This window comes from Hippocampus comes, unplaced genomic scaffold, assembly GCF_001891065.2.
Source record: "Hippocampus comes isolate QL1 unplaced genomic scaffold, H_comes_QL1_v1.1 scaffold437, whole genome shotgun sequence".
Lineage (NCBI taxonomy): Eukaryota > Metazoa > Chordata > Actinopteri > Syngnathiformes > Syngnathidae > Hippocampus > Hippocampus comes.
In genome coordinates, this window is record NW_017805699.1 from 325038 (window position 1) to 351522 (window position 26485).

At 43.9% G+C, this 26485-nt stretch overlaps 1 protein-coding gene across 1 annotated transcript; it reads left to right on the forward strand.

The window, feature by feature from the left end:
* The first annotated feature begins 2865 nt into the window (after window positions 1-2865).
* On the forward strand, window positions 2866-25054 carry LOC109523420 (transmembrane protein 132C-like). Its single transcript, XM_019882560.1, has 10 exons — window positions 2866-3381; window positions 4948-5803; window positions 9717-9867; window positions 13914-14084; window positions 16713-16856; window positions 18796-19004; window positions 20170-20344; window positions 21089-21202; window positions 21285-21476; window positions 22990-25054. The coding sequence occupies exons 1-10, from the start codon at window positions 3312-3314 to the stop codon at window positions 24433-24435; spliced, it is 3528 nt and encodes a 1175-aa protein (XP_019738119.1). The 5' UTR covers window positions 2866-3311; the 3' UTR covers window positions 24436-25054.
* Window positions 25055-26485: the final 1431 nt, after the last annotated feature.

Here is a 26485-nt window from a genome sequence, read left to right on the forward strand (position 1 = left end):
CAAGAACCATATGATGACAACGCGTGTTCGGTTGTAAAAGAATTTATTACGAGCTATTATGGAGAAAATACACACACACACACACACACACACACACACACACACACACACACACACACACATACATACATTCCCTCTCACACCCCACACACACACGTATACACCCAGATATATATATTGCATCTTGTGTCCCTGTTCTACGCCCACCTCTTCATCCTCTCACACACTCTCCCTTTTATTACCCCCTTCTCCTCCTCATGTCCCCCCGAGGGTCAAGTTTCTTGCCAGGTGTAAGCTCTCCATCACTCACCTGCCAGCTACCCCACCATCAGAGAGGGACACCAGGAGACATCCATCTTCCCCATGCCCTTTCTGAATATTTCAGTGAAACGCTCGTTTCAGCCTCTCACAGCAACGGGGTCGTTTAATTTTGATTTTGACACGCTGTGAGAGACTTTAGCGAGTGTGATAGCTCTCCTGAAAGCTGGACTTATTTGTTTGTCGGACACTGTGAGCAGCTTAAGTGGCACGGCCTCACATTAAAAGTGAAGTTATGAGGCTGAGCAGCAGCTCTAAACGCCACCCTTACTTTGCATATTTTAATGACTGTTTGCTTGCATAATGTATGTTATGTTTCCCCCGGTGCTTATATTTCATTTTAAAGGCCCCAGGGTAAAAATAACCTTTCGGGCCACCGCTGACCCATGTCCTCCTTCTACTGCTTTTCTTGTATTGTGTGCCTGCTGTTGGCATTATTTTGACCTTCTGGTGCAGTGGAAAGCTACACGTACATTATATTGTTTCATTCCAGCTACTGTAATGTAAACCAGGCGGAATCTTGACAACTTGCCAGCATACTGTACGTATACAGTATGTTCAGGCAAACAAACAACAGAGATGTCAGAACACATTTACAAATGCAAATACGTACATATTTTCCATACTTTCATGGATCACTGATTTAGACTGAGTTGAAGTAAAAGAAATCTGTCAAATGTGTGTATTCTATTCTATTCCATTCTATAGGTTTGTGCAGCGTGAACAGGATAATTCAGCAAATGCTTTTGTTGATGTTGCTATACGTGAATGAGGATGATGGTGCCCTGCTGGTTCAATAATAATTTCTCAGCTGGATTACTGTCAGTAAAGGTTAATCGAGTGGTTAATCATACAATGACCTGTCTGTGAACTGGACTCCGACGCGCCGGTCATAGTTGCAGGTGTCAGATGGAAGGTGAAAAGCTCCTCTGTGGATTTAATAGAAGCCTTTTAGGAGTCGGTGACTGCTTATATAAATCTGATAGTTTCATGTGCGGCGAGACACCTTTCTTTAAACATGACCCTTGTGGCTGGCATATGCCTTCTGCTCTACTTTGGCCTGGAATTTATTTGGAATGTCAGCAGCCAGTACGGTTGAGGAGGGAGAGACAGATAGAAGAGTTCATGCCAGCAAAAAGAAAAGCAAAAACAAAAGAAATCAATTGCAATAACTCTTGGCAGTATGTAGTTGGGGAAGGTGCTGGAAAGGGAGGAGGAGAGAGACTGATGCGGTGAGTTTGTTTATTCGGAAAAGTTGCAGTTAATCGTAAGTTGGGGTTTTTTTTCCATACTGCTGAACTTTTTGTTTTGCTGTGGCCTTTTAATGTCCTCCTCCTGCTGTATTCATCTTTGGGTTGATGATCAATGGTGAAAGAACTGTGCGGATTCTGCATTTTGGGAATTTATGGTAGAATAAAAAAATGAGTGCGTGAGGTGAACTTTTTTCTTTTTTTTTTCTTATGCAGGGTGCTTTGGAATTTTAATTTGGTTTCAGTGAAAATGTGCAACGCTATTGCATTTATTCACCAGGTTAAGTAGACTACCTCTATGTCGAGTCATCTACAACACCGATACTGTACCATTTAACCAGTCTTTGCTGCTTCTGAGTCGAGTTAAATGAAAGGTCCTGAGCATGATTTTTCTCCAAAACAATCTCAATTATATGAATTGAAGAAGCACAGCAGATTAAACAGACATTTTAGAGAGTGCATTCACTGTGCAAACGCCAACTGGAGTCTTTGGAATCTTTCCTGAAAGGTACACACTGTATATATTCCCCGTCAACCTTGGCAGTAAGCCAAGGAAGTCTTTATTTACCCAAAACGTCTGCCTCGCTTTTGACACCTTGTCTCAAAAACGTCCCTGAAGCAGGTGCAGGAGGATCGAGTTGGCACATTAAAAGGGGTCGACTGAGGAAATGAAGAAGGAAGTTTGAGCACGCTCACTGGACCTGTAGTACTTTTTGGACAATTCCAAGGCGGCTTCAATACATTTTTTGTTTATTACAAGTGAACACATTTTTAAAAAATGTGTCATTATAGTACCGGTACATACATTCAACAATGACAAGAAGTTGGAAAAAATTCAACCGTTATTGCCACTTTTTTTTTTTTGCTTTAATTCAATGGGCACTGCTCCTTCTGGCCACCTGGGGGCAGTATTAGAGAAAGATACACATTTCCAATACATGAAGAGGGGTCAGCTCCTCAATTAGTCGCAGCAATAATTAGCTGTTCTTTGCAGAGGATAAAGAATATATACCTGCATTTTTTTTTTTGTTTTTTATATTATCTGTTTTCAGCAACTCTTGGCTGACTTTGAACAGAGAGTCTAAACCAGGACAAGTCTCAGGACCAATATCAAGCTAAAAAATGTTCAGTGTTTTTATCCCCATTCCCTTTGAATTTTAACTAACGACTGACATAATGGTCAGGTGACCTGATATCTTACAGTTTACAGGAGGCACTCAGCAGACCATCGTCTCGTGACTGTTTTTTTTTTTCCATTTGCAATTGTGGTCAAATGTGTGCCGTCATCCCCTGCAGCTTATACCTGCGCCAATCTGTTCCATCCTGCGGCATCCGACATGATCCCATTCAACGCCGCTGCAGCATGAGAAGCCGTGGATGACATCGAGATCAAATTGAAAGTGACTCGCAGAGAAACCACTGATCCCTTTGACCTCGTGTGCATTTCATTTGCTCGCGGCTCTTCCTCGACCCACGTGGTAGTTAATCTGACACACTGCACATGTTTACTGATTTGGGCCATGGGAATGGTTTTGCGTGGCGCTGTCCTGCCGTGCCAGCCAGCGTCGTGCGACCTCACTTCTTTCTTGTCTTTTTTCACCCACCGTTCCACAAGAGGTGTTTTTTGTGTTTGTTTGTTTTTTTTTTTTTTTGTGTTACAATAAAAGGAAACTCCTCATCCATATAAAGCTGCTTTTTATTTGTTTTCTACCGCTGCAACACAGCAGGGATTCGCTTGACAAGATGCTTAATGTTCTCCTCCGTTTCACGTCTCTGGTGATGATTCTTGCTGTGCTTACTGCTGTAACAAGAGGTAAGTCATTTCTATGGGAATTTGATTTGCATGTGCACAGCTATTTGGCATAGTAATCATTTATTGCCCCTTGTAGGGTCCAGTTCGAAAATAGGGTTCCTTGTTCGATGAAAGGCTAATGGCGCACTTTCTATTTGTCCCTGAGGATAAACTGAAAAGCAACAGCATGTGTCTCACTGCCATACCAGCATCTTGCCCAAGTCTCCATTCCGAGACTGCCTGGGTTTTATCGATCTGCTGTTCTACAGTACGACCTTGACTTACGATTGACCGTTTTTTTTTTTTTTTTTTTTTTAAATACAGGCTTTTGCTCTGTGTCTTAAATTGAGAGCAAAAACTTGAGCAACAAGCAGCTCCGGTGGCAGCAAACTTCACAACAAGCAGCTGTGTGGCAGAGAGTAAGCAATTCGTCACAAGATGCCAAAGCTTGTTGAATTTCACAACTTAACTAAATGAAATATAAAATAAAGAGAATTACATATTGTACATTTAAAAATTAAAATCAACATCAACATTGTCTTTCCGGTGTCTGTTGACTTCATGATTAAAAAAAAAAATTGCATCATTGTTGTGGTTGTTGTCACCCTTTATGCATTGCAATCATGGACACAAACGGTGTAGCAACACATGCAGACTTAATTGACCATCATTTCCCCAAAAAAAGGTCCTATTTTTTTCATCATTCATCATTATGGGCTGTATATCTTTATGAATCACACAATGGTAGCCAGGGAGTGGATACAACAATGAGCAGCACAACGCCCACTGAATTTTCATTCTTTAATGAATATTATGTAATAATATATGTATTGTCTTCTTTCTGTGGGAGGGCGTAACATTGAACAAGTGAGAAGCGCTGTACTCGAGTCATGATGGGTGAAGTCGATGTCCATCTCATGTCCATAGTCAAGGAGCTGTCAAGTGAAGCGGGGGCAAAAAGTCACTTCCTCAAGGAAGTATAACTTGAAACTCCGAACTTAATTCCTTTCTTGTCACTGAAATGAGTGGTTCGAACTGAGCTGTCGGCTCACTTCTTCACATTCAGGGTAAAGGTTCAGCTAAGTTCCTGTTTCTACTTTTGTCAAAGTAATCAATTTCCTGTTTTTCTCACTTTTCCATCGTGAGTTTAATTTTCCATTGCCGTAACTGCGTGAGGGATGGTCATTGCATTTCAGTCCGTTGAGTAGCGTGACCTCATCACCTCCATCATTCCGACACCCACCTCACCTACCTACTGTCTCCTTTTCCAACAAAGTTCCAGGTCTTCAGCCTCTTCACTAAAGAATTATTTGGTGTTCTTCTTTGAAGTATGTTCATTGTTCAACTCTTCTTTCTAACCATAGCACTTCTCCTGTTGGGGTCTCGAGTTGAACTTGAGCATGTCCCAGTTGATTAGGGGCGAAAGGCGGATTACCCCCTAGCCTGGTCACCAGTCAATTGCAACCATTCACTCTCACAATTCCAATGTCACTCCGTGGAAACTGAACCCACTTTGCATGCACCAACGTCAGACCAATGAATCACGACCTTCAAATCTTCTATTCTACTTTTTCTTCCTCCCAACAGATGTTGCAACCCAGCAGATTCCAACTCCACTACCGGTTTATCCTGCAGTCAGATTTCAGGTCCTCAAAGCTGATCATGTGGTTCTGAGACAGGATAGTCCTGGACCACAGGGGAACTCCAGCCAGAAGGCTCACACATGGACTTTCCTCATCACTGATCCAGGACCTGGTTTACTCCGGCCAGTTCTTAATGCCTCGTATGGTCCACTCAGTGTGGACGCCCCTATTCCGCCGGAGCTGCTGCTCAGCGGGCGCAGGATTGTGCCGGTCATTTTAGGCCACCAGGTGCGTTCCTCATCCCCGGTTGTCAAGATCCTCTTCAACATGCCTCGCGAAGTCGCCGGCGCTCAGGAAAAGTCGGAGGATGGAGCTCATTGTGTGACGGCTTACGCCTTCTGGGGGACGAGGGAAGTCCGCGGGGCGTGCCTGGTATCGCCGGATAGTTTCTGCGTGGCAGAACTGAAGCCGGAACCGGCCTGGTTCGGTTCGTCCACTCGATCCGGCGGCTCCAGCAAAGAGGCGGGGCGAACCGAAGCTGCAAAGGGGTTTCAGAGCAATCTGGTGGAGGTCTACTTCCAGAGTCGGATGGACAAGACAGGCCAATGTACACCACAGGATAGTCTGCAACGAGTGGCAGTTGGGAGGGCGGGCGTCCAGGAAGGGTCAGGAACACCCATGAGAAGGATAGGGAGTGTTAACTTGCTTAAAACTCCACCTGGGAATGCGACCTTTGTTCGTCTGAGATTAGGGGGCGCCTTGGTCATCCAGACTACTTCCAAACCACTGAAATCCAATGACGTTGTGACTTTTTACGTCTTCTTGGCCAGTACCTCAACCTTGGAGAGTTTCACACTTCGGTAAGACGAATATTTGATCACTTTCTCTTGACGGTGTTGAGAGATTGATGTTTTTTGAAGTTATTAGAGCCACATCACCGCCGCAATTATGTAAGCTTGCAACACCTCGCAGAGAACAAGCCGTCGAGAAAAAAGATGCGAAAGGATACTAAAGAAACAACAGCAGTAAACATATAAACACTTGATCTCTACCTTGCCTCAAAATCTTTTGGATTCAGAGACAGAGTGGCTGTTGGGAATTTACAGAAGAATATATAATTTTTCTGAATGGTATATTTCTAGGCCTGTTCTGGATCACGGCCGATAGCAGCCAATCCTCATCCCCCATTTCGGCAAATGATGGCCCGCCGACGACAACTTTTCAGTGCTTTACTGCCTCCCCTCACCATCGACAATTATTTTTCGGCAAGTGACGGCCATCTCCGACGACTGAATTTTGCTCCCAGAACATCCCTGGTTTGAAAAGAAATCACGTTGAATCACCGGGACATCCGACGGGTTGCGAGCAACATCACGAGGGAGGATCTCCCCCATGCATTTAAATGCTTGCTTTCAAGGCATTTAAATGCTGATGGGGCTTGACATGAGTGCCACCACGCCTGCCGCGGCCTGCCACTTTCGCCGTCTTCATAAATTACTGACATGTTTGATTCTGTCTAATGTCTCAGTGAGTGGGTGGGGCGGAGGGGGTGGCGGGGGTGTTCTGGACGGCACTCTCACATAAGCAGGTACATAATTGGCAATTGATTCACTGGTGTTCGTATCTCAACATCCCGCCGACATCCGAGCAATTTCTCTGGTTGTTTGACTCCATGAATAATGTATCTTGTTTCATGGAGCATGAAAACAAACATCTTTCCTGATCCTTTGGGTAAGAGTGAAGATAATATAGAATAAAAAAACACAGAGCGCATTCTGTTCAAAGTTTCTGCCGGTTGCGTCCTGGCGCACATCATTGTTGTCGACTTGCAGAATTTCTATTTGAGCGCTCCACATTTGTGAGCTTTCCCGTGTCACCCGGTTGTATCTGTTCACGATCTAATCCGCGATATCACGCTGCAAACGCACTGAACATAATCTGCAGGGAAAATGGAGAGACATGCGAAGATACCGTATGCGTGTTAATCCATGGAAAGAAAGTTAAACCCGTCCCACTGACCATCTCCTGCATGGTGCTGACCGGACACAAACACACTAACCCAGTGACCTGATGCAGCTCAGTGTCCGTCATTAAATGACATGAATACGATTGGGTGAAGTGGCGCTGACCCCTAAACTAAATCTGCCTTTTTTTTTTCTTCCTGTTACGATTTGGAATTTTATCCTCTTCACCTGAAATCCCTTTTTGAAAATCCTTCCTACTGACTGTACAAGTGAAGTTGCTCCGTTCGGGTCAGTGCTTTCAAGTCCTCGTATGTCTGACCTAGTGCCACATCCAGAATGAGATTGGCCCAGAGTCCCACACTTAAATCCGAGTGAAGGTGCGCTCTGAGGAGCTTGGCGAAATGATTGATAGGTCCTGGGTGAAATCCTTGCTCCACTTCATGACTTTGGCTGAAGATTGAGTCTTCTCCAGCGAGACTTGGCCAGATTATCTGTGGCCCTTGATTGAAAATGAATCAAGAGGTTAACCCTGAAGGGAAGAGATGATTTGAGTCGACTGTGAGGATTAAGCCGATGCATCTGTGTGCCTGTTGTATGTGCATGCATAACGCCTGTTAGGCACCGCGGGATGCGTGTGCGCATGCTTATTTTTAATCTTATCATCAGGCGCACACTTTACCTGCTGTACGTCTGATTGGACAGACATCGCTTTGTTAGCATGGGATCGGAACCAAAAACATAAGTAATTTTGGAAAACATTTGCATTGTGGAACTAATCATACAAGGTCCGCCATCGGCACGCCCCCACCTCAAATCACCTATCCGGGCGATCTACAGTATGCGATTGGAATTTTGTGCGGTTTGTATAAACCTAACAACAGCGTATGTTGCTAGCACCCGGTGGTGGCTAGGAACTTTCAGTCCAGTATGAGCCATTTGGAATCATCAAGATTGAAAATGGAAATTTAAACGATCCTACGAACACTGCGAGGGTCTAAAGTAGCTGAGTCACATTTCCAGAAAAAACCCCACATAAAATTAATATGTAATTGAATATGATATTTCCTGATATACATCAGGTCATTTAAAAAAACAAAACAAAAAAAATTTTGTATGCCCGACGCATTGGATTAAAGTGGCATATATAGCGTATGTGCCGTTTCCACTTGTATATCATTTTTCAAAAGCTTTTCCCAGTGGCCGCACTGCATATTGATTCACAAATTGATCTCAGCCCTCGTCCGGCGTGGTCTGAAATGTCAGCGTTTGTTTGTCCATTTCGGTGTAATACTTCACTGTAGTTTGTCTGTGACCTTGACCCAGCCTCTCCGCTAATTGATTGTTCCCTTTATGACTGTTTGAGTGCGAAACATTCTGTGTGTTGGTTACACCACTTTCATGTTAAATTTCCTTATTTTGAGGACACGAATTGCAAACGCAGACAGGTTATTGCTGCTATTACGATCCTCGAACCCCCGTACATATTATTTCCTGTACTGTGTGATTTTAGGTTTCTCTATATGTGCCCCGCAAAATTGTCCAGGGTGTATCCGGTCTCTTGCATGTTGTCAATTGCTCCAGTTCAATCACACCTCTGATGTAAGAAAGATGGCATGCAACAAAAAAAAATATTCCTATGCTTGTACTTTTAAAAAATACATTTTTTAAGCCATTTCACTGCATTAAAAAAATACACACCAATGGCAGTTTAAAAAAAAAAAATCATAAAAAAATCGCAGGAAGCACAAGACAGTCAATGGAGAGTCGGAATGGACCCAAAAAGAATTGCAGCTCACTATGTGACATGATTCCAAAAAGGTTTTTCAGCAGGCAATTACTAAAAGAGTTCCACTTCAGCCCCCCCCCCCCCCAAAAAAAAATCTGGAATTTCTTTGCGAGCAAAACAACGTGGAACAGCCTCCCTTTGACTGGTGGAGCTGACTCTCGTCATTTGTTCCTGTTCCTGTCATTTCAGTGTTTTGTTCTACACAATAAGAATATGGTGCACTTTCAGGCCACTACAGAAAGATAAAAAAAAAAGATTTCTTCCAACAGCTCACATCCCCACTTATATTGATTTAGTGTTTGACAAAGAGAGAAAAAAAAATCTACAGTGAATTGAAGCATGGTTTGGAAAATAGGCAATATTTCCTTGTCAACGGTTGGCAAGAGAACCTTCGTCATCAAGTGACACTTGGAAAGCGCAACACGATTGTATTTTTTTTGAGTCGATATTTTTCCAAATGATTCCAGCCGATATGTTGGAGCTTGATTGAGCTGCTCCCGATTTCCCTGTGAAACATTTCCGCCTCTTCCCTGAATCCTCGCCGTGAGGAAAGTTGCATTGTTTTCGGAGACAAATGATTTGCGACTTCACACGTTACATTTCATGTACGCCAAATCACTTACACGCTTATGACTCAAAGGTTCGTGCTATGATCTATTCCTAGAATGCATCAGGACTGTTGTGATGTAACGGGACAGACGATAGCTTGATTACTCTGTCAACTCAGGTGTCTGTCGGAGCCTCCTGGGACGGTTGCTTCCATTCACATTAGTCATCAAAAGTGTCAGTGCTGCGCCAATCTGTCTCGGCGCCAACAAAAACTAACGCTAACGCTAATAAATGCTAATTCTAAATCTGGACAATAATGCTTTTGAAATCATTTCCCTTTGCGTCGAGAAATACCCAAAGAGTGCCTTATAACACGGGTTGGCGGATTAAAGGAATTCAAATTCAAAGCCTTCAGACATGAAAACGATCCAATTCACGTAAAGTGTTTCTTTTTGGTGTATTTATTTACTGCAGGGCGACATTCAAGCCGGCGTTGTCGTTTAACGCCGTACGGCCCAGTGACCCGATGCTGTGGGATGTCAAAGCGGAGCCCGGCAGAGTCGTCATACCGAACACCGTCTCTGTTGTATGCCGGAGGAAGCTTGCAGTTACGGCAAAGAGGTCAGTACGCTACATTTGGATCGCGTCGTCACATACTGCGTGAAGTTAGCGTAAATGGTTTGTGCAGGTTTACGATCAAAGCACAGACAATACACATACGATATCAGATTTTAAAGAAAGATATGAAAGTGTCAAAGGCAAACGAAAGCTGCGAGCACTTTTTTTTGTACATCTGCGGGGGCTACACGTGTCTCCAAATTTTCTGTAGAGGCGCTGCAGATGCAATTTTTTTTTTTTTTGTTACTTGTGTATGGCAACTTGATCAAAATGTTCACCAGGCCAGATGTGAGTGCAAATTTTTGGTGAACTTTTTGTTTTTGTTTAAACCCTCAAAATGCAATTTATGGCTAAAAATAATGCTAATCTCAACAGAAACAATAAGGACCCCATAACACCTGATTTCTTTCCCTCACTTTATTAGAATCAATATGGAATTGGAATGGGTACATCTTTAACAATTGTGGCGCCGATACCCTTTCGGGGCCTTTCGCTGTTTATTATTTATATGTTGACATGTAATTACTGATTTATAACTGTCTCCAAAATCAATGCCGTTATTCTGATGACACCATTGCCTCCTGATAGTCCGTGCTGCCCAAGTGCCTCTAATTTCATGAGCTTTATGATGAATGACCGATGAATATCATACGATACGTTCACATTAGCGCCTCGTGTTCCCATGCTGTGGGATGTCAAAGCGGAGCCCGGCAGAGTCGTCATACCGAACACCGTCTCTGTTGTATGCCGGAGGAAGCTTGCAGTTACGGCAAAGAGGTCAGTACGCTACATTTGGATCGCGTCGTCACATACTGCGTGAAGTTAGCGTAAATGGTTTGTGCAGGTTTACGATCAAAGCACAGACAATACACATACGATATCAGATTTTAAAGAAAGATATGAAAGTGTCAAAGGCAAACGAAAGCTGCGAGCACTTTTTTTTGTACATCTGCGGGGGCTACACGTGTCTCCAAATTTTCTGTAGAGGCGCTGCAGATGCAATTTTTTTTTTTTTTGTTACTTGTGTATGGCAACTTGATCAAAATGTTCACCAGGCCAGATGTGAGTGCAAATTTTTGGTGAACTTTTTGTTTTTGTTTAAACCCTCAAAATGCAATTTATGGCTAAAAATAATGCTAATCTCAACAGAAACAATAAGGACCCCATAACACCTGATTTCTTTCCCTCACTTTATTAGAATCAATATGGAATTGGAATGGGTACATCTTTAACAATTGTGGCGCCGATACCCTTTCGGGGCCTTTCGCTGTTTATTATTTATATGTTGACATGTAATTACTGATTTATAACTGTCTCCAAAATCAATGCCGTTATTCTGATGACACCATTGCCTCCTGATAGTCCGTGCTGCCCAAGTGCCTCTAATTTCATGAGCTTTATGATGAATGACCGATGAATATCATACGATACGTTCACATTAGCGCCTCGTGTTCCCACAGCACGCATCTCTGTCCAGCAACGTTCGCACCCAGGCAGACCGAGCGGGCCGACCGCCCGCCGTCCGGCCCGACCCACTTATCCGTAATCATCCATAATCACGGCTCCGTTATCCAGGCTTAAGCGCTTGCACGTTCCGAAGGGAGGGGGTGCGGGATTAGAAAGGAAGAGATATTCCAAGCCGTGTCCGATGTACCGGGCTCACCAGGGCAACCCTCCCTCCCATCCTTTCAACACCCGCAAACACACTGGATTCTCAAGTAATATGACGGGCGGTTTACCCCCCCCGCCCCTGCCCCCCAATAGACGGATTTCCAGGAAAAAGGGGCAAAACCCCTCCTTCCGTGTTTCTTTTTCCCAATCTCACACACGCTTACTGGCGCAGACAGTCCGACCAGTTTCAGCAAAGCAGCTACACGCGTTACCTGTGTTCGTTTCAATTATTTCAGAAAATGTATATCGTATTAGGAATGAATGCAAAATGCTACGACGGGTCAAACATATTTCGCTTGAGTGGTGTTAAAAAGCGTCACAGATGTTGACTTGTTTAACCTGATCCATCAACGCCAGCGGATTTACAGTTTGGGGTTATTTTCGTAGAACGCGCTGGCGATGATTTTAAAAGCCGGTTAGAAGTAGAACTGATATTTTAATGTCGTGCACGGGGGCAGCACGTCTGACTTCCAGACGCTTCGGAGATTCGGGGTTCGAATCTTGGCTGAGTGTGGAGTGTGCACAAGCTAAAAACGCGCGTGATGGATTCATTGGATATGAAGTTCTCTATCGGTGTGAATGTGAGTGTGAATTGTTATTTTCCGATATGTGCACTGAAAATTTGGCTGCCGGCCACTGTAGAGGGTATCCAATCCCTTGCTGGGGACCCAAAATAGGGCACGTGCGATTGAAAATGGATGGACAATATATTCATTTTTCTGAAGCCTTGGTGTGTAGAAAAAAACAAACCAAAAACATTTTTACTTCAGTTGGTTGTTAGATGCATGGGTTGTGATGATGTCAATAAATTATTTATAGTTTTTACATCAGTATTTATATAATGTTTACTTTTGTTTGGGGGGGGTTGCTTTCGTGTCAAAGCAGTCTGACCCTCTTTGATGTTTCACTTTTTTTTTTTGTGATGAGGGAGCTTTTCGTGAAACCATTTCACTTTCTGTTTACCTTCTTTTAATCTACCAAGCCGACATTTACCCAACTCATATTCTGTATCCCAACTTGCGGCAGACTTGCTAATCAATATTCCACATTCCATATTCCTGAAAGCAAAATAATCAGATATTGGACAAAAATAAAATCATGCGCTAACAAGTTGTCACATTTTGCCTGATTGTGGAGTAGTTGGAGGACCCCCCGCGCCCCAAAAAAAAAGCAGGGAGTCAGGGAAGATTGACCAAAATGTATTGAACAAAAATACACACAGGAAAAACACGAACTAAATACTCAAATAAATTTCCTGGAAATCACAAGGAATCCAAAATCACAAACAAAACTATGACAGGAGCACACGTTTACTCTCACCCTCACAATGACCCAAACAAAACTGACAGAACTGAGGGAACTAAATACAAGCAAAGTGATGAGACAACGAAAAACACCTGGACAAGACACGAGCTGATTGGTTAAACACAAGGGACCCAGATGATGAGAACGGGTGGCGACAAAAAGGGGCACATGAGGAAACAAAATCAAAACGTGACCCAAACAAAAACATAACGCAAGCAGTGCGGCTGCCGAGAGGCGAAATGAAATTCAGTGAGGAGTCGTGCAGAAAACGTGTTGAATTCTAATGAGCGTAGATGATTTGGAACCGGAGCGGAGGCTTAAAATAAATTCACGAAAAGCTGATGACGACATAAAATATTGTTAGTTTGGTGTCCTTGGTTGGAACTAAAAAAAATGCCATTTTGTGACTACACAGAGAGCTTTTGTCACCTTACATTGCAGTACAAAGAGTGTTTCAAACATTTCCATGCTGATATTTTTTTTCTTTTCTGGGCATTTAAGGAGGCCAGACCAGCTGACTAAATCATCGCTCCTCACACTCATCTCATTCCCCAAATGTAGTGCGGGATTGATTTTTTTTTATTTTTTTTTTTTATGGCACTCTTGCTCGCTCCTGAGTTTGTTGTTTTTCTCAGTCGATTCCACTTCCTTGATGTTCAATATTTTCTTGTCTCTCAACCGAGTAAACAAAAGAGTTGCAAACCTCTTTTGAATGCATTTTAAATGTTTGAGGAAAAAAAGACCGCATGTAGGTCTCAGGTGCGCGTTGATGCTGTAGCACAAGCAACGCCCGGAGCAAATTCATATTTTTGGTTTTGTTTTTTTTTCGATTGAACCCAAAGAAATGCGGTTGTCAGTGCCCTCCATCTTGTGAGGTCACGGGGTTATCATGCCCCGATTTATGATCACTCAAATTTATGAAAACTTGCTACAAAATCCTGCCCAAAAAAACTTTCTTAGGTACAAATTACAATATTTTGAATTGAACAATTGAAATAAATGTACTTTTGTGCAATATTCAAATTCATTGCGATACACCTCTATATCATCCATTTTGACATGACTCTCTGCAGCAAGAATCTTCTTGAAGTTCTCCAATTGGACCTGGTGGCAAAATATGTCTCTGAGCTGGTTGAGACTCACACCATCTCCTGGAGACTGGATCAACCAGGGAACGTCAGGGATGTGGGCCAGATGCGCATCTACACCACCCAGAGAGACTATGTGGGACTGGCCCCTCTGGTCATGGTAAGAAGCGTATGCACGCCTTTTGCTTGTTTGTTTGTTTTTTTGTGTGTGAGATGGAGCCAACGAGGGCTAACTGGATGGATGGTGTTTTGACAACTTTTCTCCCTCACGCTCCTCTTTCATAAAACTCAGGTATTGTTAAGATGGTGAAAGAGGTTGAAAAGAAATGAGCAGAGGATACACAAATGGTTAATTCTTAATGAAGATAGTATGTTGGGATTTTATGAGAGTCGTGGTAGGTGCTTTATCACCTCTAACGGTTATTCGCATCGTGCTTTATTCCCCCCTTGTAAAGTCGCTTTTATTAGCCTCTCGCTAAGAAGGTTTGATTGATCGCGTTGATGCTTGCTGTCCTTTACTTTGTTTTCAATTCAGCCTAAGTACATAGAGTATTATTTTTTTGTTTTTTGGGGGGGAGAGGAGGGGTTGAATCAACAGAGGCAAGCGGTTTACAATAGTCGAGGACAACTTCTTTGTTGTTTACTAGCTTCTCGCTAGATGCTCATAAGCTAGCATTTGAAGCGAATGACAAAAGTATGGTAGCGGAGGCTAATCATGGAGACATTATCATGGCTTCAAGAAACGAATGGTGAAATGAGGGGTCAATTTTTGCAAGTTGGAATGTCGGTCTGGTTTTTTTTTTTCAGTTCAGTGAATTGACACTGAAAGAAACTAAAATGTGTAATGTCTACTGAACCTTTGACAGGACACAGACAGTAAACATTTGCCTGTTTTTTTAATACCGTACATCTATTTGTAGGTGAACGTGTTAATTTACACCAGAATGGATTCTTTATTCCTGTGGCCTCTTAAAGATTTAGTTTTTTGCAGACGACTTGGAAATGCCCGTGCAGCAAAATGCAAACAGAACCGAACACATATGAAAATATAAATCAAGCAAAATACAGACGACGCTAGTGAACATTTCTTTCTTTTTTATATGAGACAACAAATAGTAAAGAACTCAAAGTTGTTTTTTTTTTTTTTTTGGTCATTGTGGCCTCTGACTTTTGAAGTGATTTTTTTTTTTTTTTTTTTTTTTATCTCTGGGGAGAAGAAGAGATTGCTCAGGTGGGTGGAAAGAAAGGGTAGCTGAAGAGGCTTTCAAAAAGTAGACAGATGGCCAAGGGCTTGCTTTTCAGAAGAAATTACCGTGAGTGGGTGCACAAGTCGGAAAGTCGGAGGATTTAAAACAGCGGAGGGACCAGAACCTCAGGCTCACTCTTGTTGCTTGGCTTGCCACCACTTATGCAAACAAAGACAGGAAGAAAATAAGATGTGAGTAGGGAGGTAATTTGCCCCCCCCCTCCCCCCTCCCCTAACACACACAGCTTAATTTTGTTTGCCGAGCTCGTCTTCCTTCCACACAATGTTGGCAAAAATTAAATAAACAGGCGGATCCAAGTGGACATGGCAGAAAATGTAATCCAACATTTGCAAATGAGGTGACAACGGTTTTGTACTCAAGCGTCCTAAAAGCGACACTGACTACTGCGCTGACGTTGCTTTACTGATTTAGTCCTAGCCTTGATCCACTGGCTTATGTTTGGGCCAGTGTTGCGAGCTCTAATAGAGCATGTCTTTCTTTTTTTTTTTTTTGGAAAATTGCGGTCAGCAGCTGTCAAACCGACCGAGCTCGGATTGCGAAGCAGGCGGCCAACATCTGCCGAGTGCCGCTCGATACTTCAGTCCACACGCCGTCTCGGTGGAATAAAAAAAAAAAAAAAAAAAAGATAAATAAAAAATGCTGATCAGCCTTAGCTTCTTAGACACAGCGTCTAAAATAAATTAAAACGGCAGAGATCTTATTAAGTGGAAAGCAGCCGTAAATCCATGTTGAAGGACTAGTTAAAAGTTGGAAACTAAAGCCAGATCAGCCTTTCTTAAGGGCAACTTACAAGGGCGCACATGAGCCCCAGCTGCTGAGAAGCATTGATAAACTTCAACTACGAGGTGGCGTACGCTTCAGGAGATTAAAAATGTAATCACGTTTGGATTTATTATAAGGCACTGGAAAAGTGCATCCGTGAAGACCACCGTATTACACCTGCTTTGTAATCCAGGTGTACACGCCTCACTAAGATCTTGATCTAAATTGCACTGTGTGTACTTTCTACATACATCAGAATAACACTTATCATATCTTTAATACCTTAACCCTTTCAGGCACGGCGGTTACTACAGTGGACAGCTTTTGATGTGACCAGGTTACAGGGGGCACGGAAGGGTTAAATTACCCTCAGTATAAAAGAAAAATACTATTTGTCACCACACACGATTTCCTTGAATTTCTGTGAAATGATGAGGCGGAGGCAACATTCAATTTTTGGCGCAGGGAAGCAGATGGACGGACACAATGACGATATGGCAAGGTTACGACACACGTGGACGCGCATATCCTGCAATCTCACAATTCTGAGGCCGTCAGGTGCATCCTTGGCGACACGGTGAACATGACCGAGATGTCACTGTTTATCAGAACATCCATAGTCAGGGTTTCATGGAATAAAATCCACGGCTCATTCATTCCACTCGTATCGAAGAAGCAAAAGGCCCGGGGAAAGATATAACAATTCCTCACAATTCTAAAGGTTGCTTTTTTTTTTTTTTGTATTTTTTGCCCTCCAGAGCACCGATATTTTGAATACCGCCGTGCTAACGGGCAAAGTGGTGAAAGTGCCCGTGAAAACTTTAGCCGTGGAAGCCAGTGGCTCCGTCACAGATGTAAGCAGCCTAACCAGCTGCAGGTCCACCGACAAAGAAGTGCTCAAGGTAAGCAGAATTCCAATCACGCGCCATGTGGTTTCGCACCGAGTAATATTTCCTCATCATATCTAATTTTCTGTGCAGTGTATTATTATTTTTTGAGGTTTTTTTTTCTTGTTTTTTTTGGGCTATATGACTCGATGTGTCTCACCAAGAATTTGTCCCACTTTTAATGGCCGACGTATGAAAGCAACCTCCCACACACAAGGTATTATGGGGTACTCATCCCGACCCTCAGTGCGGAAGCACAGCGGGTTGACCTTTGTCTAATGGCTCCATGTTATGAGGAGAGCAGTAGCAGAGAGAGAAAAAAACAAAAGAGAAACAGTAAAAGAAAAGTCTTGACAGTTTGGCTTGGCGAAAGTCAGTGTTTAAAGTGAGTCGTTGAAGAGACAGAGAGAGACGGAGAAATTGTTCATCATGACTTTTTTTTTTTTTTCTAAAATGCTACACCTGCAGGTGTAATAATCCGGTTAATATCGTGGCCCTGAAAGAGCTTTTAAATATAGTGGGATCAGTGAGCTCTCTTGATCAAACATCAATGATCAGATGAAGTTTAAGCATGAAGACATTCTCACCTTGAAAACAGTCTCCGGATATTGCATTTGCACAAAACGGTAATCGTTGATTTAAAAGGGAATCAAGAGTAGCAGAAATTTGTCAACATGGCCGACACGGCACAGAAAAATAGTCTTGAAAATTTGTCAATACGACAAGAGCGAATTAAATCCTGCAGTGTAAATGGAGTTCTTTTTATATATTTAATCGAAAAAAAATAATTTTATTCATATTTTTAACCGCATCATTCATTATATTTTATGTGACGTCTTACTTTCTTGACTTCTTCATACCAACGGAGGCAAGCGGCCGATGTCAGGTGGAAGGAGAATATCCGGGAATATTTGCAAAGTGCCGGCAGGCAATTTGCTTGAGGTGAATCGTGCTACGCTGTAGCGAGCGTCTCGCTGCTCCCCATCTGCGGACGACCTGCGCGCAACGTCACGTGTTATATTTCCTCTTGGAGAAGCCAATAAATTGGAAATCAGAAAATACCGAAGAGCACCAGACCCTTTCCGGCGGAAGTAATTTGACATGTTGAAGGAAAAGGCTTCATGGGCAACCTTCCACAGCATTTCCACCGGGATTCAAGTTGACTTAGCTCGAAAAGTCATTCCTCCCTCTGCTGTTCCCTCACATTTTTTTTTTCCCACCTAACCTCTTTTATCTTCCCTCTCTTCTGGCGCTACAGCCTATTCTCCAGTCTGGTGCTCTCCCAATTACCTCTGTGGAGCCACTGGTTTGTTAAGATAAGTGAGGCGGCGGCGGAAGAGATAGGCCTCCAATCTTAAATAAAACACACCAACTGCCGCGTCGCACCTCATTGCGCTTAATGGCCGCGACGCCAATGCTCCCACCTAGAGTACCGCACTAAACGTGCGGTCGTAAGACCGGGTTGATTTACATTCGGTCGCAGTTTCATCAAGACTCCGGTGTGACTTCTTCGATTATATTTGGCAACGATAGAGATAGACGTGTGCATCGCGTGACTAGTTAAAACAAGGAGTCGATTGTAGCTTTACTGCGTTGGTACCCTTGACGCTTGGATTTTACTACTCGAGAACACATCCGGCCCTTTTTCGGGCCCTGGACGGAAGTATAAGGACACTTGGTCACCGCACATACAGGAAGGGAAAATTTGGAGGAAATTTGGAGTTCATCCAAGGAGTGGGAGCAACCACTGGGCCCTTTAGCCTAGGGCTTTTCTTTCACACCAAACTCATGCAAGCGTTCTCTTATGGAGCATCTTTTGTCATTCTTGAGTAGAGAAAGACTGTTGGAAGCACAGGAGCGCCTAAATTGTCTTGGAAAGATGAACGAAGCTTCATCCTGATGAATGAAGCTTCATCTTTTTTTTTTTGTTTGTTTTTGTTTTTTTTTGGCATAGGTGTCCGAGCGCTGCGACTTTGTGTTTGTCACCGGCAAGGAGTCGAGAGGGAAGAGTCGAGTGATGATCAACTTCACTTACGGTTTCCTAAGCGCGCAGCTGGAGATGAGCGTGTGGAGGCCCCGCCTGCCGTTACGCATCGACGTGGCTGACCCCGAGCTCAACCAAATCAAGGGCTGGAGAGTCCCCATTCCCACCAGCAACCCAAAGTACGGTCATTTCTGTGGAGTGGGACTTTTTTTTTTTTTTAATCCATTTCCACCTCATCTAAATTCACTTCATTTTCATGGTTAAGGCAAGTCATACGGATGAAACGGTCTGCTTCTAGGGTGTACTCTTACTTGGATACTTCTGCTCCTGTGCTTAGCCCTCGCTCTCCTGATCCTGAGTCACCCCCACCACGTTACCCCTCATCCTAATTGAATATTACATATTGTACAAAATACCGTATGCAGTAAGAGTTAAATCTTAGTTTCAACTTGTCTACATGCGGTAGCTCATCACAAAAAAAAAAAAAAAAAAATGTGCGTGTTGGGCATTAGTGGCCAGGATGCAGAGGAAGTACATATGCCCCCGAGATAAAGGTTATCGGATCAACGCTCTTCAGTATAGTCATTATTTTTCACTCAATACGAACGATGACGGTTGTCTGGTGACCCGTTTGCTTTCTACAGTGTGAACAATTGAATATTTTGGTTGCTTTTCACTTCCTGTATCACATTGCAGCAAACAACCAGGTCAGAAATTGAAAAGTTTCTATGGCCGATGACAAGGAAAAAGTGGCCCAGGTCTGTTTTAGGCCGTCTCTGCGTGCCGGATGCACGTGTGACTGAAGCAGAAACTTTTGCACCTCTACCTCACATTTCTGATGTTCGGGTTTGAATCTCAACTCAGGCTCTCGTATATCCCATGTGCTGCAGTCGATCTAAATAAGTTTATATAACGCAACATACAATTTTACAAAAATTGTAAAAGTATTATTCCTGAATATTTATTTCACTTTCAACCACTCGACATGTTCAGTGGCATCAGTGCTATACATACACATATAGTTCTTATTTTTTTCTTTGTATTTTTGCCCTCTATGGACAATAAAAGCGGTATTGTGCTATGACCAAAACATCAATATAAATCTATATAAATAAAACATGAATTGGAATATTTCATATCACACACTTTTTATGCTGTGTCTTTGATTTAAAGATGACAATACGCATAAATCTACAAAAATTGTAGAAATTGTAACATATGGGGTAACCCATGTGTTACAAACATCGTAGAAATTGCAGCACAAGGGTTACAGAGCTTGTAAGTCCTTCCGGTCATTTCTATCAACATCCTGATGACAGTGTGCACCTGTTTGCTATCTTTCAGACCCACATGGAATAGCGAAGAGGAGGAGGAGATGCGCAAGGGCAGGGGTTGCATGCTACAGTATCAGCACTCCACACTCAGGGTGCTTACGCCCTTCGAGGCTGACTCAGACGCACTGCCAGACTCGCTAACTGGGGCGAAGCCTGTCGATTATTTCCTGGGTCCTGATTGGCAGGTAAAAATATTGACCTGAAGCAGACATGCACAGTGTAAACTCATTAAGGAAAGAAAAAAAACATGTTGGCACTTGTAGTTTATTCCTGTTTGCAGATCTGTGGCCAATAAAAAAAAAAAAAAAAAAACATTTGTAAGAATGATCTTTCTGGACCCACAAAATATTGTGCCCTGTGACGATACAACAACAAAAGAAAGAATAGACTTTTTTTTTCTCCGTGCACATCAACAACTGCATCATCTTTTCTTTTGTCTTTATATCCATGCTCTGGTGAAGCGTTAGCGGTACCTAAGCTAGTCTGACTTCCAATACGTGACGAGCTAAAATTCACCGCCTAAATTTGAAATCTCTTCCTTTCTCCAAAGCTGTGCTTATCCCAGTTTCCAAAGCGATGCAACACCGCCATCTACAGGGACCCGTTAGTCACTATGGTGGTTTACAAATTAGAATTTCAGAGCAAGCTGGGTTGTGACCCTCTTCCACGCCTTGCTGTTGAAAAACACGTGCCGATCTAAGCTCCCGGTTAATTGTTCAAAGAATACAAAACCTCGATCATTCCGTCCATCAAAGAACACCAAACAAGAGTCGATAGTAACATTCGACAAAGTTTGGGTATCAGCTTTAAAAATGTAACCCTGAGGGCAATCCCATTGTGCATTTAAAAAGGATATAAACAGACTTTTCGAAGGTCTAAATGGGCAAACAAAATTTTAATTTGAAGCTTTTCTCTGGTTGGATTATTAGGTGGACGTGACCAATCTAGTGCGCTATTCTCTAAAAGTGGCAGACCCAAATGTGGCCCGGGTTCATGAAGGAGAGGTGCTGCAGGGGCGAACTGCGGGCACTACTACTGTTCAAGTGAGACTTACGGCTTTTTATGTTAACAAATCCATGACATAGATTGTCAAAATTTTTTTTAATGAGATGTTATTTTCTGCAGGTGCTCTCCCCTCTCACATCATCCGTCCTTGCTGAGAAGGCCATCAGAGTGGTGGATGATAAAGTAAGTGTGATGGAGTTGGGAATACAGTTGGTGTCTGGACTCTCGCTGTCCCTGCAGCCCAGCCCGGGGAGCAGCGGTGCCATTGTTGCCATGGCAACCACCCGCCAGACGATCACACAGCTCAAACAGGCAAGGAACTGGAAAATTCGCACACCTGAAGCATAAAATTGATCTCGGTTTGAATCCCGGTTTTCACCTTCCAGCGGGGAGGTGCATGATCTTTGTGTTCTTGGGTGGGCTGTCTGTGGCTACTCTGATCCGCAGTCCAAAAACATGTCCTGACTTATAAGTGTGTTTGACAGGTGCATGATCCAGGTTTGTAGCCAGCTTCCCTGTGACTACAGAAAATCTAATCTTGATGACACAGTGTGTTGCTTGAAAAGAAGTGCTAGCTAATGACATCTCGGGACCAATCAGTTTCTGGAGTCACATTGAGACCAGAAGCTCTTTTTTGGACCAAGGCAGTGCAGTTTTATGGTCTGTGAAGGTCGTAGGGAAAGCTTTAGCCAGTATTACAAGGTCCATAAGTCAAATGCAAAAATGAAAAGAAATTACCCTATTTCCAGTAATAGCCGTAATCATTTGAGTCATCTTCAGTCAGAGTTCCAGCACGGCAAGCGGAGGAATTATGAACGTAACATTCTGAGCACTTTAAACCTGTCATGCATTATTCACATTTTCCAGCCCTGTCATTAAAGTCCTCTGAAATCAAGAATTGAACGCAAAGCACCCCCGGGCAGCCTGTTGTGACGATGTCCTTTGGGGGATGTCAAATCACTTATGTTCTCCCTTTTATCTCTCGCAATGGGAACACGCCACGTTCACAGTCACGACAATAAGCGGCGGGTAGCGTGCTGAGCCGGGCGGCGGACGACGACGGCGTGCACAGCTGCTTTGTTTGAAAGCTCGGACGGCCGATCGAGCCGTGGCTGCGTGCCCGTTTTTCAAACGAGCTGATGATGCGGGCGTAGGGGGCAGCAATTAGGCAGCCTATTGCCGCAGGAGCAACGAACGGCTCACTTTACTCACAGCCGCTGCGGCTGGTCCGAGCCCTCCTCCCTCCTCCGCCCATGTCGATGATAAACTGTTCGAAACGCACAGATGACCAGTGAACCGCGTCTACGATGGGAGAGCTGTTAACGATACGCTCAGGGCGGATTCATAATATATTCAAATCCAAAATAGAGGCTATTTCTGTGGCTCCCCAGTGGCTTATATTAGCTCCATGGAATAGGCCGTTGTGTGTCGATGTGATCAGCGTGACCCATTCTGCTCCTCTTTGTGTAGATTTTGTGAAGCAGGCGTATTCTCTTCGGTACAATTACACATTTTTTTATGGAGCTAGAGCACTCCCGAGAGTGTCAGGGTAAAGACATTAGGATCGGCTTTTTAGTATTCTGGGGCGATGATTGGGTAGCCTTTCTGCCTCACACCCAAACGCTCCGCATTCGAATAACTGCTTGTATATAATAACCCTTGCTAGTTTCCTGCAGCTAATCCAGTTTCCAACAACAACAACAAAACACAGACACACATGCGACACTCAAAACTCGAAATCCCTTATATCAAACTCAAGGTCTGAAGTCCAATATGGATGTCGTGACGGAGTGTTCTGACCTAGTTTTTGTTTTCTTTTCCCCAGGAAGCTGCCGTCAGTTGCTGGGTCGTATTCAGCGACGGAGCCGTCGTCCCCCTGGCGGTCTTTGACCACAATATCTACTCCTTAACAGTCTCCACCCCAGACGAGGCCGTGGCTACCGTTCGCCGCACGCCGCAGTCCACGTTTGTAGTGGCGCAAAGCGAAAGCCACGGTCAGGGGGCGCTAGTCAGAGTGGAGTTGAGGATCTGCGAGGAATGCCAGAAATCGAAGAGGAAGAGCAAGCTGGCAGTCGGGACGGGGCTCCTACGGATGAACTTCCAGGGTGGGATCCGAGCTTTAGACAGGCTTGGTAAAGCCAACAAAGGCGATGACAACGGAGCTGCTTCGGAAATGGCAGCAGAGCTTAAAACAACAGTGACGTCGGAGCCTGTAGTCACAGATGCAGATCAAGATCGCTTCAGGACAGTCCCAGAAACGAGCATTGTGACCGCATTGTTGACCAGAACTGTGCAGCCACGTGTCGCTTGGACTGCAGCGACCAGCAAAGCCACAAAAAGTTCAACATTTATGGACACTCCCACTCCCAATGTCAGTGTAGCGAGATCTCCAACCACTGCCAGACCTGCTAATACTACAGCGAGTGATTTTGATAAAGATGGACAAAAGGGAGGCTTTGGCAACATGCTTGACAATCCAAATTCACCCCCAAACAAAGGCAACGCTAAAGCAGATGTTTCACACAAGAAAGAGCCTCCCAAAACCAAATCCCCCAAAGTCATTGAGAGTGACCTTATACGCACGTTCCGCTCCATGTCCGACTTGGAAATTGGTATATATTCCTTAGTGGCCGTGTTGTGTATCGCGATCTTGGGCTTTTTGCTTAACTGCGCCTCCTATCGACTCTGTTTCCGCAATCACAAGACCCCGACACAAGCTGGACCGACACCCAACGGGGACCCAAAGGATCATAAGCATGACTGGGTGTGGCTAGGCAGTAACAATCCGCAACCTTCAGCCTCGGGTGCACCCGCCCAAGTGTCAACGCTGACCCGCCGCTCTGCGGACGCCAAGGGCCACCGCGGCACGGAAAAAACTCTACCCTCCGTGTGCCCTGCCGCCGCCGCCGCCGGTGTTCCCGAAAGAACTGCCACCTTGGGACGAAGCCGAACCGGCTCCCAGCAGCAGCAGCTGCAAAGAACTGTTGTTGACTCCATGGCGAACCGTTCGGCCACCTTGCTGGCTAGACCTCACCGCAGCGAGCCTCTCCACTCGCCCACCAGTAAGAGGAATCAGGTCCAATTCACCACTTTCACCACGCTGGACATCAAACATTTGGCTGCGCTGAAGAAGGACGGCGTGGGCTTTACTTGGACCGACCAGCAGCAACGGCAGCAGCAACTACAGCAGCAGTCTCCCCCTACCGAGCCACAAATTCCGCTGCCTGAAATGCCGTGGCCTGTCGTCAAACCTCTCGGAGAGCCCCACTGAGTTTTTGGGGTGCTTACACCAAATCCACAGAAGCATGTACAGGCAAATTGGTGCACTAAATGCAAGATGGCTGTTTATATACTTATACTAAGGATCTGTAAAAACAAAAACGTATTATTTCCATAATGACCGCCCAAAATCTTTCTCCTACAATGGGACACTTGTGTAGACACTGCCGATATGTCAGGACAGATGCAGTATACCGGAGAAGAGATTTAAAAAAAAAATAATTTCTGATTATGATGATGATGATTATTATTCGCCTTGTTTTTAGACTCCCTAAACCTCCTGCGGACTTTGCGCAACCGAGCAGATGCAACATTTGTCATGTAAATTTTTCTGCCACCGCAACATCCAGCAAATATTTATGGAAATGAAAGTATGCTATGCAAATATAATCTTTGCTGAGTTTTATAATTAATTTGGGGTTAAGCCCCCCCCACCAACACCCCCCTTTTGTTTTTTCACCCGCGGCACTGATGATATTGTAGGTAATAGTTATTGTCGAACCTACTTGTCTCTAGAATGAAAAAGCAATTCATATTCAACCAATTTTATTTGTACATATGAATATATCAGGACACCTTTTGTATCTTGCGTCCTGTTATGATGAAAGAAAAAATGTGATGCCAAGGAGATCTTGCCAAAAACTGACAAATAAATGTACAGTATTTCTTGAAGTTTACTTTCACTCAATTATTGTTTTACAAGATTTTCAATAGGGGGGTGGGGGCGGGGGGGGTCGCTCACATGAAAGCCGCGTCGTGAATGATTTGGATTACCGGGCTGCAGCTCTGCGATGAATCAGTCGGATTTGATTATTTAATTACTGCCAAATGGGATTTAAGGATGAACTCATAATTCAGTGAAATGGACTTGGCCAAAATTAAATCTGCGGCGGTTTAATGCTGCACCGAGGGGGGAAACAATTAAAGGTGCTGCATTGTCAGGGCTTTTACACAATAAATGACTGCCCCCCCCATACCCTCCCCGCTCCCCCCCCTCCCCCGCCTCCCCATATATTCTCCACAGCCGCAATTCTCACACTGACATCTGCGGGGCTTGGTTGCATTTGCTTAAGAAAACGCACATCAAGTGATGTCCCCGCACCCACTGGAACAGTGTGTGCTCGTCCCGATATTCCACAAAGAGCTGAAGAGCGAGTTAAGAATCTGTCCTCTCAAACATCTCTTGGGGCAAAGTGGCGATTCCGATCTTGTCTAGAGATGCCGAGTGCGCTAGAGTGAATCACACAGGTGAACCGCCACAATGAGCCCAGACAGTTAGACGTAGATATTATATCACGTGAAAACAGTATAACTTTGTAAAGTTTTTATTATTGTACTGATATTTTCTTGCAAGTATTTCTATCATTATGTACAAAAAAGTCATAAAGGTAAATTCATGTTTCAATATGTCTCTTCTTCTATTTTTTTTTGTTTGACATACTGCATGGACTCCCTTCGGTGATATTTTGAGCGAGGCGCGAAAAAACATCCCGACTGCACGCAGAGCATCTGCTCGACGCCGCTATGCACGCAACACGCGACCGATCTTTGGGAGTCTTAATTTATATCAAACACGGCCACCAGCAATAACTCCACATCAACGCGTTTTCAACCCCCCCAAGTGCAAGTGTTGCGCTACATCATGTTGCTGTCAAGCTTGTCAGGATGCCGCCGGTGAATTATTCACGCCTGGGTGATTCACTGAGTAGATCATTTGAAAATGTCATGGCAGGAAAAGCAGAGGTATAATTGATAACAGGCATCCTGGCGCCATCCTGTTTATGTGCGCAAGTTTCATGGAGAGCCCCGCTCCACTGAAAGCTGGCTCGCTTTTTTTCTTTTAAATTCACAGTGGGATATTTTAGTGATATTTTTAGGCACTCAAGCTTCAGCAAAAGAAGTCCTGGCTTTTCACTTTTGGTTGGTCTGATAGCTTTTGGCAATGAACATTTGGGAAGCGGACAATGAAGTTTTAAAGTGATGGAATTGAAAGTGGTAGAGCAAGGGTGCCCAAACCTTTTGGACTGAAGATCGACTTTTCG